Here is a 17,175-nt window from a genome sequence, read left to right on the forward strand (position 1 = left end):
CTCTGCTCAGAGCTGCAGTTGAAAATTGGCTTTTCCTTCTCTTTTGTTAAATCTCCTCTCTGTTTTCCCTCCTCTCCTTCAGAGGTCAGACTCCGGCCCAAGCTGAGATCAACTACCTGAATAAAGCAAAGTGGCTTGAAATGTATGGAGTGGACATGCACATGGTCCAGGTAAGTGACTGTCTCACTAGCATGGACTTTATAACCTCAATCTGCTTTCACATGCATATAGATGCACATACATGGAGTTGATCAATAGCAGAGCTGAGATCTGAAGCAGGAATTGACCTTCATAAAGACATGAATATGTGATGGTGTCATAATCAGGGATAATTCTAAATTTAAATTAAGACTAGTCGACCTGACTGAATCTTAGAAAACAGTCCACAGCAGATCACAGCCTCTGTGTGTTTAAAGATTGATTTCTTTAATTTCTTTTCCTACCCTTCTGTCCTGCAGGCGAGAGATGGTAATGAGTACAGTCTGGGTCTGACACCCACTGGAGTTCTGGTGTTTGAAGGAGAAACTAAGATCGGCCTCTTCTTCTGGTATATTTTGTCATGACCTCATTAACTGAAATGTTTATTTCAATACTTTATAAAAGCATTTTAATAATTCCTTTTTTTGTGTGTGTGTGTCTGTATGTTTTTTTTTTTTTTTTGCTTTAGGCCCAAAATCACCCGACTAGATTTCAAGAAGAGCAAACTGACACTTGTGGTCGTGGAGGATGACGAACAGGTGAGCGTTAGCAGACACTGCCGTACAGTGGAATGTTAAAAATACAGAACAATGCTATCTATGCTCTATATGTACCGTACCTAGTTAGAACACTTATCTGTCGCAAACAGGGCCAGAAAGATTCATAGTTTGTATTTTAAACACTCAATACCAAGGCTCCTCCTGTGAACAATAGTTTTCAGTTTCACCACATATAAACGTGTTGCATCATATTTTACAAACTGTAGACCACGCGAGCCATGTTTAATCACTTGAAAGAGAAAGAATGAACATACAGCGTTTGCTTTGTTCATAATAAAAGCTTGTCTGAAGTAGTGCCTGAGCCTTGAAAGAGGTTTGCTCCAAACCGTAATGAAACAAGACTTTGTATTGTTGTACCCAGAGGCTAGTGTATATGAGAGGAACATAGTCTGTTTATGCCCATCCTGGAGGTCTGACTGAGGTTAATAAAGAAGCATGCCCCTCTGGTATTTCTGGTATGCACCATTCTCCTACACACACACACACACACACACACACACACACACACACACACACACACACACACACACACACACACACACACACACACACACACACACACACACACACGTCTCACCTTCCAACTCTGTCCTAAACAGTTATATAATGTATGTAGCTTTGTCACCACATAAATTTACTGTACATTTTTTACAAGCACAGAACATTTTTAAAAACCTCTGACAAGATTCTTGTCTGTCACACACACACACACACACACACACGCGCACGCAGCAGGAGCTTTAGTAAACCGAGGGAGAAAAGACGAGCTGTGATTCTTGTCAAACTTTTCTCACAGTTTTTGCACATATTAAAGTAAATTGTGCAAAATGTGTAGAAGGTAACACATCTTAAAGAGAGTTTTTAGGGACAGGTGGCCAGTTGGAATGCACAGTGTGTCCGTGAGCATGTCTGTCTGCCTCTGGCTCTCTGGCTCCACTGGACCTGTGGGAGCAAGTCTTACTTTCGAATTCATCGTGGTGGTTGGGTCGTATTGTTGCAGGTCTCAGCTCTCTGTAAAACTTTATGTTAGATCTATTAGAGCATGTGAGGATCTGAGATCAATCTGACAGGATAGAAAGACACCTCATGTCCAAAGCCGGAGTCAGCAGGAACTCATCTGGTGGATTGTCTATACTGTATTCTCTATGGAGCCCGACATCTGCCCGACTGACCGACCGACTTCACCATCGACGGTACCATGAGTGCGACACAGACGTTTCTCTTTTCTGTTTACTTTCCTGAGTTTTTAGTTTATCAGGGTTTAACGGTAAAACCTGGAACAGATTATATTTGTTGTATCTGTTTTTTTCCTTTTTTGACCTTGATTGAACTGAACTATGTTGGACTGGTGGTGGAGACTGAAATGGAATTTGTAAATATACCAATCAAACTCTAGAGGTTGAGACTGTGGGAGATGCACACACACACACACACACACACACACACACACACACACACACACACACACACACACACACACACACACACCCTCACCTCTTTTTTATTCTAACCCTAACCCTTCTTTGTTTATTTTTGTTTACATAGTTTTATGATAAGTCATGTTCAACATGTTCTTTAGTGGTCTTTTCTTTGGTCTTTTCCTTACGCGCCCACTACAACCCCCAATCACCACATCCCTAAAAGAATGTGACTGTGACTCTGGAATGGCAGTGCAGGTTTTGCAGCTGACTGTGGTGTCAGTCAGACTTTCGTCTACTTTGCAATTAAAAATCAGATTACCTGCACACTATAGTGCAGCCATTCATTCTTCACATATCAGCCTCCTTCCACAAGAAAGAATTAGCACATGGGCTAATTTCAAATGATTCTCCCGTTTGTTTTGAAATGAACTTGTTATAGTTCACAGTAGATGATTGTACTACACCAGGCTGTGGGTGAGGGTTCTATTCCAACTGGAGATGCTCACATGAGACGTTACTCTACTGAGACCAAGTCCTCTTCTCTGTGTCACCCACGTCTAACTCCGTGCCAATCCTTGTCAGGGTAAAGAGCAGGAGCACACCTTTGTCTTCAGGATGGACCATCCCAAGGCCTGCAAGCACCTGTGGAAGTGCGCCGTGGAGCACCATGCTTTCTTCAGGCTCAGAGGGCCGGTGCAGAAGAACTCTGCGAGCTCCGGCTTCATACGCATGGGATCACGCTTCAGATACAGGTAACAGTTGGACGTTGGGGCAGGTCAGGGGTGAAGGATGCTTCTGAATGTGCAAGTTCTCTCTGAATTTTAGATTCATAATATAAATCCCATATCGACAGTAACACAGTTTGTTGTGAATGAATGACTTATGGTCAGGTTTAGCCTCGTTTCCAGTGCTGCTCAAATAACAGTGTAAATATAAAATGTGACCCAATCAACACAAAAACTGTCAAAGTTTAAGCACAATTGTAAAACATGAGATATATAATGTGAGCCCTTTTTAATATTGCACAACTCATCACTTGAACTTGCAAAAAAACATTTGCAATCTGCCTTTCCACATCTCAAAATGAACGCACCAACAGAGATTAACCTAGTGTGTTACAGTATCATTCCTCTGTACATACAAACCCCACACATGTGTACACACTGATACTTGCAGTGGTTCAAACCAGGCACTCAGTGTCAACATGCTGCAGTCGCCAGCTAGTTCCCTCCTCTGTGTGTTTAAACATTACCCAGTTGGATAAGCACTGGCAGTAATGTTGGTTTAACACAGAGGTTAGAGGGTTTGTTGTTAATAGAAGGTTATCGCCTGGATGGGTCCTGAGTTCAGCAGTGGTCCTCACAACGCCTGTTGTTTTTAAGAAAATAAGATTTAGCAAAAAATAATCCTGGAAGGTTGTCTATTGTATTGAATGAATTACCAGGGTTACCTTGACTTGCACACTAGGAATAAATAGATATGTTTTTAAGTATAAATTATGTGTTTGACTTTGTTTGTGTTACCAGTGGAAAAACCGAGTATCAGACGACCAAGGCCAACAAAGCGAGGCGGTCAGCCTCCTTTGAGAGACGGCCTAGTCGACGCTACTCAAGGAGAACCATGCAGCTCAGAGGTCATGGAGGTCAGGACAACACTCGTAGTAAGAAACCAGCACATGGGAATGTACTGACAGTATACATGACAATCACAGAGGACAAATATACACAGAAAAGCACATGCATACATAGAATATCTATATTTTTATGAACATTACACTTTCATGAAGAAATAGTCTATCATGATATAAACTTACACACATCTATACATTTTAAAACATGTATTAATCTCCTCATTTTGATATGTTTCTGTTTATAACAGTCTGTCTGTTTTTTGTTTTTTACAGGACCATTCAACACACAGGAGTGAGTACACTGATGTTTATACTACATGATTGTGTAATTGTCTTTTAAAATGACCTTTTCTGTCTCATCCTTCTTGCAAAGGTTAAATTCAGGTTGTAATTTAAGGTTAACCACAACAATTGTAGAAGCCTAGCTTCTGTGTGTTCCACACCTTTTAAGCATGGTTGCTTACAGTGCTGTGTCTCTAACATACACACGCACACGCACCATTAAGCTCGGCTATAATCATGTTACAGCAGCAGCCGTGTGTGTGTGTGTGTATGTTAAAGTCATGATGTCAGTGGTAGTGTTAATCTGTCCTGGGACCAGCTGACTCAAAGCATAGTAATGATGATAAACATTCCTCTGACTTTCTTCACACCCATTTGGACAAACCTACACTCCGACAATGCCAGTACTTTGAAGCAACAAAACAAAACTGATGGGGATTTGCTAATTGGCTCACAGGCACCCTGATAGACTTAATAAAAAAAGCATTATGGGAAAAGTATTACCATGAATTTGTCCAAAGACCGACAGCAGGTGGTTTATTTTCATTATAAATCCATATATACTGTTTATGTCTTGGTGCTTTGTGAGTTTTTTGATTAAAATCTCCATTTCCTTCTCTGCTCAGAGCTCCTTCCTCAGGCAACGGAGTCAGCTCCAACAAGGAGAACAAGGTGAGGAGCAAAACGGCTGCATTGTTTTAATCCCTCCTCTATTATCTTGGGAAACAAAACCGAGCAGCACAAGAGACTCAGGCTGTTCTTGAACTCTGATGGACAGTACATAGGAAACAGTTCCTCTGTGTGACCAGTTGCAGTTTGCAAATGTTAAACAGCTGGAAATATTAGTGCCTTAAAGGGATAGTTAACAGATAATGAGTGAATTAATATTTTTCGGTGAACTATCCCTTTAACACATCTTGTCTATTTCCTTCTGTACTCCCAAAATGTGTTGCTCTGTTTAATATAATTCTGTCTTTTCCCCCTCAGGCTCCTACCAGAGGTGCATGGTCAAGTGTTCCTGTGGTCACCCCAGTGGCTGCTTCTGTCTGTGGACCAATGGAAATCGAGTCCCTGCCCAGGAGTCCTGGAGTAGAGAAAAGGAGGTTTGTTCATTGTTAATTTGAGTTTTATAGTCCTCTCTTCTGAATGTCAGCGTGTCTTATTTCATTTTGTTTTGTTTTTATTTGTTGAAATGCTCTCCAGTCCCTTGTTACTAAGACAGACAGTTCAGAAAGAGGATGAATCAACGTTTTAAATTGAATGACAGTCAATTTGTCATACGCCAGTGGCAGCTGACAAGACACAGGGCCATGTAAGGGAAGGGCTGATCCCTGTTGGATGCTGAAAGGTTCAGTGCAATCAGAAAGTATCCAGACACGTTATTACATTTCATTATGTTTCGACCTTATGCTACAATTGTTTAACTTCATTTCCCCCCCTCATCTCTACACACTGAGTAACACATGATGACAAAGCATAGATATTTTTTGCTGATATATGAAAAATTGGAAAAACTGACCTGAAAGAATCAATTTTAACTACTTTCACATAAGGCTGCAACCTTAAAAACAATGTGAAGACTCTGAAAGGAGGAGGTGTGGAGGTAGAGAAAAAGAGATATTAGGTTTTTTATTTGTTCCTGTGTCCCTTTCATACTTGCCTGCTCTTTTTTGCGATTGTGCAATGATATACAGGTTGTACTTGTACTTGTGATGCTATGGGGAGGTGTTCTCTGAAACACAATGGTGTGATAATAAATGCATTTAGACAAATATCTGACTGACTGATAGTGACAGTTAAGAGTGACGGGCTGCGGATTGACATATTTATGACATATTTCTCACATCTTATGGTTCTCTCTGTTTCTGTTATATTTTAGCCCTTTTTTTTTTTTTCTAACTCCACTTTCCCTTGTGGTCCCAAAGTGGTCTCAGATTGTAAACCTCCCTGAATGCAAGCTCCTCAGTTATAAACCTGCAATGTCCCCCTGTGTGTTCCAGTATTAACATGTACTGAGGAGTAATTGGTCTTGTCTGGAGCCTGGTCAGGTAGGTACGACCCAGCACTGAATCTTGCTGTTGCGCTGGCTTTAACAAATCAAACGCTGTGCGGTGACGGGCTCCGTGATTTTGGCTTTTAGTAAAAAAGGGGCTGCCTTGCAGTGCATTCGTCTCCTCTGATTCTATGTTTGTTCATTTCTGATCAGCATGAAATCTCAACCTAATCGGTGCAGGGTAGGATGTGATGATTCAGCTTGGATCTTGTGTTTGGCATCATGAATCCGTTACGTGATGATTTCTTGCTTTGGATCTGCTCTGTTCAAGAAATCGGGGCGTGTGGAGGTTTCTCTCCTTTCACTTCATTTAACACTTTGCATCCTGTGAACCTGCTTACTTATCTTCTAAAGTTTGAAATAGTTAAAACAGTATTTAAGAATTAGTGTAAGTTTGTTGTAAGATATAAGTTATAAGTAGCGAAACAGTAAAAATTATATTTCTCACCTAAATGTGTTTTGTTTTTTTTTCAGCGTAATGTAAATATTCCTATTTTCCTAACCAGGCTACTTTGGCTTCTGCATGAACGGCTCATCCAGATTTACAGCTCAGGCTGATCCTGTTTCTAGTAAAGTACATTTCTGGTCAGCTACAATAAGAGGATTGACGGTCATTTATGTAGAAAATGGGACTTTTAGTAATTTTAGAAAAAAAAATACTGACTTGCACCCGGAATAGCAGGTTCACAGATAAGGCCAGTTCATTGACAGCATGATGACCTCACAATGCTGTAAATACAGATTAATCCATAACTACTGATATTTGTAAAGATTTAAAACAAACTATTCATTATTGTGCTTAACAGTCAAGGGCCGCGATATTTTAATATATGATAACCCACCTAAGCAACACTGACACTAGTCCTGAGAGATGTGTATTTTATCACCTCTTGTTTATACCATCAACCCATAGAAACCGTGTACACTGGACCCAGTGGACATGAGGAGGAAGCTTTGAAAGAGACAGTTTCATCACTAATGCTTCGGAATAATCTGTGGAGCTCTTCTCCTGCCACATCTTGCTTTTAGTACAATGTTGATTTTGCAACCTTCAGCTTTTCATTCAGATAACACGAGCAATTAATCTCAATATCTGTGTATCTGTCATTTATATTTACTGACCACAAATAGCATGTGATATCCGAATCAGTGACCAGAGTGAATTGCACTTTTTAAATCAAGAGGAAATCGTACTTATAAAATCAAAATAACAAATTATCATTTAAAACAGCTAACCTTAATAAAATGTTAATAAATGCCAATCTATCAATTATAATTGTAAACAAAAATGATTTTTAATATACTCCACCATTGAGAAACTCAATATTTTTCTTTTTGTATTTTTGTCCTATTCACAATGTTGCTTACGTCTTTAAGCTGCTTCTGTCCCATTTAAAAACTCCCATAGTGCTGTTCCTTTATCTGTCGTCTCTCTTTCCTTCACCTCTCATTCCTCTAAGTTTTTCCTCCTCTCTGTAAAATGATCATCAGTGAGAGTAAGTAGGTCTTTGTTTAATGTCTTTGCAACTAGCTAAAACAAATTCTCATCTGTATTGCTAAGAAGAGACACAGAAGTTAATCTGCTGACCATGTAGTCACATCACATTAGTTAGTCACTGCTTTAAAGTGTCAGTGGGAAGCCGTGCACTTATTCTCCCAGTAGTGCAGCATGAATGAAAGCCTCCAGCACTGACTATAAGAACCCAGATTTGACATAGGCCATCAAACCTCCGCCATCGGAGGTGAAAAGCCACATCTCAGACGTGCCAGAGACATCTAGTCCACTTCACTTGACTCAAGTGTTCGTGTCACAACACTTGTCTGCACGCCAGTGTACAATGTAGCAGAAGCAGTGTAGTGTACGTTGTGAGGCTTATTCAGTGTCCTGACACCGCTGGCCCCACCACAACCCTCGGTTTTATTCATGTGGTTTCATGTCCCCTGAAGCAACGCTTTTGTGATAGAGCTTTAAAATGGACAGATGATGTCATATAAAAAAGATCAAATCCATCACCATTGACACAGCTGTAGAAAATCCCTAAGAAACACTGTTTATCAAAGCTGGACAGCAAACAGAGTTAACCTTTGAGATGCTCCGATACCGTTTCACTCTCCTTAAAAGTGAATAATAAAAAAGAAAACTTGTATAATGTATTATAACAGCTTTATACTACTAACCCTGTGTGGAAGTAATGAATTCTATCATTGATTTATGGCCTGGCTCAGGTTAAACTTGAAAATGAATACATGCAGAGAATGAACGTCATAGATCTTCTTAAATGATCTAGTTCGACCATCATACCATCACAAATATATTGCAGTACTCCTGAAATGCTGATTTTGAGCGGCGAAGAAGTGATTTCCGTGAAAAAAACATTGCAGTTTTATTCAGGTAAAACTAATAAATACAAAAGGTGTGGTTCAGGATCGCTACATAGATTTGCAAACTTGCCTGTGCCTGACTTGACTTTTTCAGCCGTATCAAAGGGATTTCTGCTGCTGCTATTAGAACATCTCTAGTTAGCTTGCATGTCCAATTAATTACAAGAATGAATCTTTCATACTAATGTTTTTATTTATCATTATACCTTTTTTTTTTGTTGCTTTATTAGCTACCTGCTGCCACACATTCTCTGCTCTGCCTTCTGCTCCTCCCTTCTGCTCCTCCCTTGTTCCATTGTGTTGAATAAGCTGCATTTATCTCTTATCTTCTCACCCCCTCTGTCATTTGCATATAATCTCATCCCCCAGTCTCACTCTATGGTTTACGTCGTCTCTCGTTCACTCCCCATTTCCTAAAACCCCCTCCTCCTGTTTGTCCTCTTCCCCTTGTCTTCCTCCACCCTGTTCTCCTCAGGTCTCCTCTTCCCTCCATCCTCCATCCCCCCTGCTCATCTCTCATCAAATCTCCCCGAAAGGAGTTTGGCAGATCTGACCACCTGACGACAGTCTCCCCGTCTGTACTGACATGAATTGGACAGCACACTTATAAATGGGAATGACACAGCAGTGGCTCGCCCCATGAAAACCTCCTGCTGTGAAAGCAGTGACTGTCACATTGAAGAAAACGCTTGGCGTGAATGTCCATATGTCTTAGGATCTGAAGTCTAGTAACACTAGTGACACTTCTCCAAGCAGTCACACTTGAATCTGCTCTCTCAGTGTCTCTTTCATCTCCTTCCACTTTTTCCTTCATACTCGTTCCACAGCCGTGTCTGAAAAGCTTCATCTCCCTTTGCTCCGTTCACCTACTTTTCTCTTCCACCTTTTCCAGTTCGTCACTTTCAATACTTATTAACTCTCCTCTCCTTTCTCTCCTTCCCCCTTTCCTCCTCTTGACCTTCTCTCCTAACCTCATAGTGAAACTGCGTGGCTGGGGTGAGATGGTGTCATTGTGAGGGGCAGGAATTCAGCTCTACTCTCGACTCTGAAAGGAAACAATAGGTCACATAGTTCTGAGGGTTTAGGCCCACGCTCTACTTCTTTGTCACACTCTTAAAATAACGTAATGTTTTTGTAATACTCTAAACATGACTTCCACCAAATGATTTTTTTTATATAAGAAAATAATTAGTTTTTTCTCTTTCGTATTTAATTTGTTCTGCACATTTCATGGATCTGCTGCTGCTCTGGTTTTAAAGGAGGTTGAATCAGAAGGTTGATATTTTTCTCATCTGTCGAGAAATGTGTCTCCAAGATTGTTAGATTAGTTTAACACAAAAAAAAACCAGGGGCTGATAGTTTGCTAACTTGGCTCTATTAAAGGTGCATTTCATACATTTCCAAGTACATACATTTTGCACATTATTGTTTGTCACATCATGGACACTATACTCACAAATGAAATTGATTTGACCCTCTCATCCAACTTCTTGGTAGAAATATAATTCCCTTAAAATATTTTCCCAAGTGAATCAGACATTAATTTATCTGTTGAGTGTTTTGATCAAATAAGCCAGCTGTCAAGCTCATGATGGATTTGGCTGATAAATCCAAGCAGCGTGTCCAAGTTGTTATCCTATGAATTCTTAACTACACCTCAGCTACGCCTCTGCATAGCTGTTTCTTGCACATCCCACACAATTGAGATAATTTCATGATGTTGTTTTGCTTAGTTAAATGTTAACAAACCTGTGACCAAAGGATGTACACCTTCTGTGTTCCAATCATTTCATAGATATAAATACATGATTGCTCTTGTCACAGAAGAGTGTGTAGCTTTAAATAGCATCTTTGAAGTATGTTTTATCCTTTCTCCTACTTAAAGCTAGGGTTGGTAATCCTGGAAAAACTACACTTTGAAAATATGCGACCGATGCATCCCACCTCCTCCCATCGGCCCACTCATCAAATCCTCGCCCCCCGAAACACATGAACTAGAACAACCTTACAAAAGGACTCTTCTGTGACTCGCTCACTAGCTTCTGTCTCAGCTGCAGTGGTGTTTGTCTCTCTGGCTTTAGACTCTGGTCATGTGCAGTGAGAGCACGGACAGGGTGAGCACAGGCAATTTGGTTAGTGACAGACAGGTATGCCTGCCACTGTTTATTAGAATCCTGTGAGGGCCACAGACAGGAGCCTTTTTTTTACTGATGACTTATTGATTGCTTTTGGGACGTGAAGAGGATTTCAATAAATAAAAAAAAGTGTTTCAGGAAAAAGTTACCAACCCTATCTTTAACTGTTACAGAAGGATTACCAGGATTTTGATTAAGTATGTAACATTTACTGATTATTATTGTGTATCGTCTTTTGCCGTCATTCGAGTTGTGCCTTGACGACTGCAGGTGCACAAAATCTCTCTTTTCATTCACTCTGTGAAATCTGTTGCCATTTTTACACTTTTCTAGTATTTCCTTTTAACATTGCTTTGTAACTACTCTCAGACTTTCTGTCAGAAAACTGTTGGAGGAGGAGGTGAGTCGTGTAACTGGTGTAAATAAATACTCATGTATGAGAAGTGAATGAAAACTAAATACAGTTCTGTGCTTGTCTGGGAGGAGGCCTTACATCCTTGGTATGTGTTTATTGCCCACATCAGAGGTTTATACATCCTCACTGTCCATGCTGTTTCCTTAATAGATTTCCCGAACATGTGGGAGCACTTTATATGTTTGGTTTGCGAGTCCTCTGGCGGAGCATTTTCCCTTTCTTCACATAAGTGTGGTGCTCTCTCCAGGCTGTATGCACACCACCACTACTCTGCTTCACTGTGTCTTCAGGCTACAGAAATATGAGGTAATAACTGGGCTGCTGAAGGAGCTTCCACCAAAACCCGTGTAGAAAATGTTTTGCTTCGGGACACTGCAAATTCTGAGAATATTGCATCACATTATTCCCCACAAAAGTTATTACCTGCTTTGCAGACTTATTGCTTTTGGCAGAAGCATGTTTCTATGAAGTGTTCCTTTACCTCGGGAGAGGACATCTGGTTTTGGGCATTGTTTATTTTTTTTGTTTTGTTGTTTTTTGAGAGCTACATCTGCCACATCTTTCTGATAGAAAGTACAGCCACTGCTTTTGTACTTTCTTCTTATTCTTGATAACAATTATTTACAGTGGATGCTCATAACTTTAGATATATGACAATCTTTTTTTTTCATATCTATTTATCCTTAACCAAAATGGAGATTACGTTTCTTTTTGTTTTATTTGTTTTATTTTAATTTTGTTGGTTGTTGATGGGAAATTGGTTTCATTCTCGGATGTCTTCTGATACACTATCATGGACCAGTTCTTTGCAGAGCCCATTCATATCTTATGGATGCTGCCGGTAAGTTGTACAGCTGTGTGAACCTCAATTCTTCTGTTACAGTTTTGGTTAAACATTTGCATCACCCCCTCCATCATATCTGTTTGTGTTTGTGTTTGTATTAAAAATACAGTTGTTATCAAACCAGCATCTTCACCTGCAGCTTCTTTCATACCTTCCTCTTCTACCTGTTATTGTCTGCAGTGGGCCCGTGGTTGCTGACCTGATGGAGACCTGCATTGATGATGTCCTCGGGGCTCCCGTTGTTCCCACGGTGACGGCCACAGAGGAGGCCGGACCGAGCAATGCCTACGCTGCTGCCGCCAGCGTCGCAGCAGAGGATCCACTCAGCCTCGCTGGTGAGGTTATAGAATGTAACACAATGGGATCGGTCTGAAATAGCGTTTTAGAGACCAATCCACCACTAATCCTGTCAATATATTAGGCCGGTGGTTTGTTGTGTATTTGTAGTGTATCGGAAACTAACAACAACCACTCTGACTCACTCCTGCCTCCACGATATCTTAAACAACTGCTCTGCCTCTTCTCACATTGTTCTGTATTGTACATTAAGTCCGTTATTAGCAAATCAGCTGATTATGGGGTTCATGATAATAAGTCAACATAAGAAAAATATTTTGAAAGGGGACAAATTTAACTTGTTTTGTTATTATAATGATAATGTTAATTAGAAGGGCACTCAGAGGGGTAATGTCCTAACTCCCCATGTTAATGAAAGGGGAAAGAATTTGTTTTAATCCACCTCTTTATCCTTTATCCTTCTTCGGATCATGCCCCACCCCTCTACAAACATTTGTGGAAATCAATTCAGTAGTTTTTCAAACACAGATGAAAACATAGCATCCTGTGCAAGTTATATTGTAAATGCACTAAAAGATTAAAATAAAGTTGGTGTGTGTTCAATCCTGTTTATGTGTCTCGTCAGAAGCAGCAGCTCGTCTGAAGCAGCTGGAGTTGGAGAACAGTCCAGTTCTTGCTCCACTGAGAAATAACGTCAATGTCAATTTGGCCTTGAACAATCAGGTGCGTGTGTTTTTGAAAATGAAAGCCCTTGTATCTTTAGAAGGTAACACGTGTAAACCTCTGAGCCAAACCTGCACAGGCAGATTCAATCAAAAACTGTTTATTTGCGGTTATTTCTGGGTTGATTGTTTAGGATGTATCCTCAGACCTCTCACGTTATGTGTGTCCCTTGTGACCGTGCTCCAACAGGAGGACGTGGTGAAGCTCACAGAGAAGTGTGGCCTCAGCAGCGCAGGCAGTAGTCCCGTTGTCACTCCACTGCGCACCCCAGAGGATCTGAAGAGTAACATCCTAAAAGCACAAGCTGAGGCTGCTGCCCTGAAGGTGAGGAACAGGACTCCTCTTGTCTGGAGAGGAAGAAAGACCCCTGAGAAAATACAGCTACAGTATTTTCACATGATGATGATCAAAGCATTTTTACTTTGCAGTGTTTTAACCACTTAACTGATCTCTCTCTGTGGACCTCTGTGCAGGGGCCTGTGGAGGAACACGTCGTAATGGTTGGAGATAAAAACTGTAACTTGCAGGAAGCTTCTGCCAGGTGAGACCTCAAACTGCTTTTTATTACAAGTTGAGTGAACTGAGTGTTATAAGAAATTATAAGAAAATGTTTCTGCTATATAGCTCTTAAATTTGACTATGAAACTATGCAAAATATTTCTATTTTCGTAGCATGACTCCTGCAAAAACTCCTCCTTTAAAGTTGGTCGAGCACAGTAAGTCATTATAGAGCGAACAAGGACAGGACAAAAATCCATTAGTGCTTGTGCTTCATTGTTTTAAAACTGGGCCTCCCTCCTCCTCCTCCTCCTCCTCCTCCTCCATCCTCCTGAGTCATACCAACTGTCATCGCATTGTCTCAGCCAATCACGGATTCATAATCCCCGCTGCAAGAGCTGATTAACCTCTTGAATATTCATGAGGATTATTAGCATAGCTCACAACATTACATCACCTGCAGCTCATCCGTATTAGCGACGCCGTACAGATCAACAGGCGAGTCTCTCTCTCTCTCTCTCTCTCTCTCTCTCTCTCTCTCTCTCTCTCTCTCTCTCTCTCTCTCTCTCTCCTGGACACTGTTGTTCGGTCAAACTGGAGAATCAGACACATTAGATCTGGCAAAAGCTGTTGCTCATAATTTTTTGTTCAAGTTTCCCCTTTTTACGAGGCATCAAGATGTGGTTTGAGGAGACGAAAGACAAATTAATTTGCAATAAAACCTGGATAAAAATAAATTACTTCTGAAATGGTGATACAGCTTGAAGCAAGATAATATGATGATTATATTGCGGATTAGGTTTTTCTCTCTAAATCAGACTGAATATTTCATGCAAACATTTACATATGTAGATTTTCTCTGGCACAAACCTACATGCTGTCTTCCTACAGGTTGAATGTGGGCACAGGGCGACTGGGCAGTAACTCGTCTCTCTCCGTTAGCAGCCGCCCTGACACCCAGGACTCGTGGGACCTGCTGAAGCCAGCTTCACTGGTCTCGTCAGCCGGAGCCAGGTCAGTGTGTTTGCTGATGCACTTTCTTTTCTTTTGCTTTGTATGTTCACAACACTAGATAATATGTCAGCCAGGTATAATCTTGTGTTTATTCATGACTGCAGAGCACAAAACAGTCACAGAAAGAATGAGAAATGAAAACCACAGCTAGTATTTCATTTTGATGTGTTGTAAAGAGACGTCGTGGATTAAGATTGAAATATACTGATGTAGTACACAGAACACAAAGGTGCTGCTTGTTCTTTATGGTCTTTGCTGACATCTGGTGGCATGTCTGAGTACTGCATGTTTGTGTGTACGGGTCAGGGTGCGTTGCGTCACATGACTTGAGATCTACCTGGATACTGCTGCTGTTTACATTAGAATGATGAAAAATACAGACGCTTGACCCGACAATTCAACTCACACAATTTGGCTCCAGGCTCGTAGATGCAGTAAATGCTTAACACTGCTCAGGCTGTTCTTCTTCTATAGTCTGGAGAATCCCCAAAAATGGATTAATCACAATTAATCAGCAACTATTTTTGATATTAATTTAAAGTTTTTAAGGTATTTATCAAGAAAAGATATCCAGTATATCTGGCTCAAACCTCATGTGCAGATGTTTTGTTTTTCTTTTTTTAATACTGTTGTAACCATAGCAACTGTTGGTCGAGCAAAACAAATAATTTGAAAACATGTGTGAGTATTAATTAATTCAAACAGAAATCTGAAATTCTTTATCCTCATCTTTTTCTTTTTTCTGCTCATCAGTGCCGAGAGGTTAGCTGAAGATTTAATCCCCTCCGTTCCCAAGATGCCGTCAGAGTCTGCTGGCGAAGGCTCGGCTCCGAAGGTAACATATTTATTCATAATTATATAGTTACGACTCTGTTACTCTCTTACATTTGTCACAATAAATAATTGAATCCTTGTCTTAAGTGTTATTAGTATTTGAGGGCTGGAGAACAAATATTGTCCTATTTGATTATTCAATATGGAACTCGAATAACATTACCTGTAGTGTTATGAGGCTTCAGGTGCATTTTACATCCTGTTGTCCTCACATGATGAGACTCATGGAGGAAACTAAGGAGCCACCCTGTGTCACTCTGACAGCTCTTCAACCTGAGCTAGTTTCTGTCTAATACAGATGTACACAGGTTGTTTGTGTGGCCCTTACTTGATCTACAGTATCATGTGGAAGTTGTGAACTCATCATCGAATACAGGATTTCTATATTTCTGTGTTTGTGTCATCCAACAGGTTAAAGCAGAGGAAGTAGACCTGTCAAACCCTGCGCCGCTATCTGACAACCTGATCGACTTCACCGACCCAACTCCTGCAGTAAGTCCCAGCCCCCAATGTATGTGCAGCAGTTTGGAAATGGCTGCAATGATTTTAAATTTAACCAGTGTTTGAACTACACGGTGGCTTTCGAGGGAGCCTTATTTTCAGTGGAACTACTTCATATGTCACATAAACGTTCTCATGGAGCTGCGCCGCAGGGAAAATGGGCGATGTTTCAGTTTCCCCTAATTTTCCCAAAGTCGGCGTTCAGGGGAACTTACTTTCCATTTTCTGACAGTAGCAAGAAACACATATTGGCCCATTGCTCAAGACAAACTGGGTCTAACCACCAGATCAATTATTCACCCTCATTCAGACACATGATGACAAACATTTACAGTATTTACACGTATATAAGTAGAAGTAGAAAAAGGAGTGTGTGTATGTGCTTGTTGTAACATTTATCAAAACACCTGTGTGTCAGTGATCTGGGGTCGAACAAGAATTAAATGCAGCGATGTAAATTGGTAACTACGTTTTTCTGGTCCTGTTCCAGCTACCACCAGTGCAGCAGCCAAAACCCGTCATCACACCTCGCTGGATTATTCCAACAACTGCTGTGAGTGCTCAGAATCTCTTCAGTCCTCAGTCTCTTCTCTCTCTGGCCTTTGTGTCGACCTGTTTCTTACTTTCCACATGTTCTTTCATAATCTTTCGGAGGGTTGTGACGTGTAGTTAATTCTATCGGTTTGTGTTCATTGCCCCTAAACTGTCCCAGGTTGTTTTTAACACTTTGCCTAGTTGCTGAACACGTTGGCTGATGTAGAGGCTCTGTAGAAACTGACCTCCTGCCTTCTCCCTCATCCCCTTCTAATGCAGCATCCCGGCGTCTTTACTAACGGCCTGCTCGACCTTGACCCCCATGCTAAGGTCACCCCTCTTCTCCCTGCAGACGGGGGAGCTGCTCTCACCCCAGCCCTCCCCCACCTCGCTCACACACGTAACACCAACTCCGCCAGGTAAAATCTGAACCAACGCACTTAACAGGTTGTTTTCCAGGTGTTGTAGCATGCTGACCCCTGCTGGCCAAACAAGAAAATGCTTCCTTTAGCTATAATCCCCATATGAAACTATGTCACTGGACACAGTGAGAACTGAGAACATGCATATGTAGAATGATGTCAGCTATGTACCTGACCACATGGACGTTTTACCTGATTGATTATTTAACCTGTTCTTAATCATAGGTTTTCTTTTGTATGTTTTATAATTGTAGATTTATTATTTTGAATGCAGTGTTTTCCAGAACCAACATGTTCATAACAATTTAATGATCATGCAAGTGTGTGTTTAATGTCTGCACTGGTAAAGCCTAGTTCACACGACATGATTTTCAGTCAATCAGCAGTTGCCACGATTACAGAGCCTGGCTTGTTGGAGTCTGCGACAACTCT

General features: G+C 40.8%; 1 protein-coding gene and 1 long non-coding RNA gene across 4 annotated transcripts in view; both read left to right on the forward strand.

Moving 5' to 3' along the window:
• epb41l5 (erythrocyte membrane protein band 4.1 like 5) overlaps window positions 1-17,175 on the forward strand; it is a 33,627-nt gene that overhangs the window by 14,324 nt on the left and 2,128 nt on the right. The window contains exons 9-25 of one of the 3 annotated variants that reach the window (XM_034574800.1): window positions 83-170; window positions 459-547; window positions 668-737; window positions 2,762-2,931; window positions 3,706-3,839; window positions 4,083-4,101; window positions 4,718-4,763; window positions 5,079-5,194; window positions 12,101-12,255; window positions 12,843-12,940; window positions 13,130-13,264; window positions 13,414-13,481; window positions 14,330-14,452; window positions 15,206-15,287; window positions 15,698-15,778; window positions 16,278-16,340; window positions 16,601-16,740. In XM_034574800.1, the coding sequence (XP_034430691.1) occupies window positions 83-170; window positions 459-547; window positions 668-737; window positions 2,762-2,931; window positions 3,706-3,839; window positions 4,083-4,101; window positions 4,718-4,763; window positions 5,079-5,194; window positions 12,101-12,255; window positions 12,843-12,940; window positions 13,130-13,264; window positions 13,414-13,481; window positions 14,330-14,452; window positions 15,206-15,287; window positions 15,698-15,778; window positions 16,278-16,340; window positions 16,601-16,740 (1,677 nt within the window). The remainder of the gene's footprint in view (window positions 1-82; window positions 171-458; window positions 548-667; window positions 738-2,761; window positions 2,932-3,705; window positions 3,840-4,082; window positions 4,102-4,717; window positions 4,764-5,078; window positions 5,195-12,100; window positions 12,256-12,842; window positions 12,941-13,129; window positions 13,265-13,413; window positions 13,482-14,329; window positions 14,453-15,205; window positions 15,288-15,697; window positions 15,779-16,277; window positions 16,341-16,600; window positions 16,741-17,175) is intronic. The other 2 variants (XM_034574801.1, XM_034574802.1) reach the window with 2 other exon arrangements.
• On the forward strand, window positions 6,146-7,681 carry LOC117755215. The gene is made up of 2 exons (XR_004612564.1): window positions 6,146-6,763; window positions 7,146-7,681. It is a non-coding gene; the product is annotated as an uncharacterized LOC117755215 (long non-coding RNA).

The sequence above is a fragment of the Hippoglossus hippoglossus genome, chromosome 21 (genome assembly GCF_009819705.1).
Source record: "Hippoglossus hippoglossus isolate fHipHip1 chromosome 21, fHipHip1.pri, whole genome shotgun sequence".
In the NCBI taxonomy this organism is placed as follows: Eukaryota; Metazoa; Chordata; class Actinopteri; order Pleuronectiformes; family Pleuronectidae; genus Hippoglossus; species Hippoglossus hippoglossus.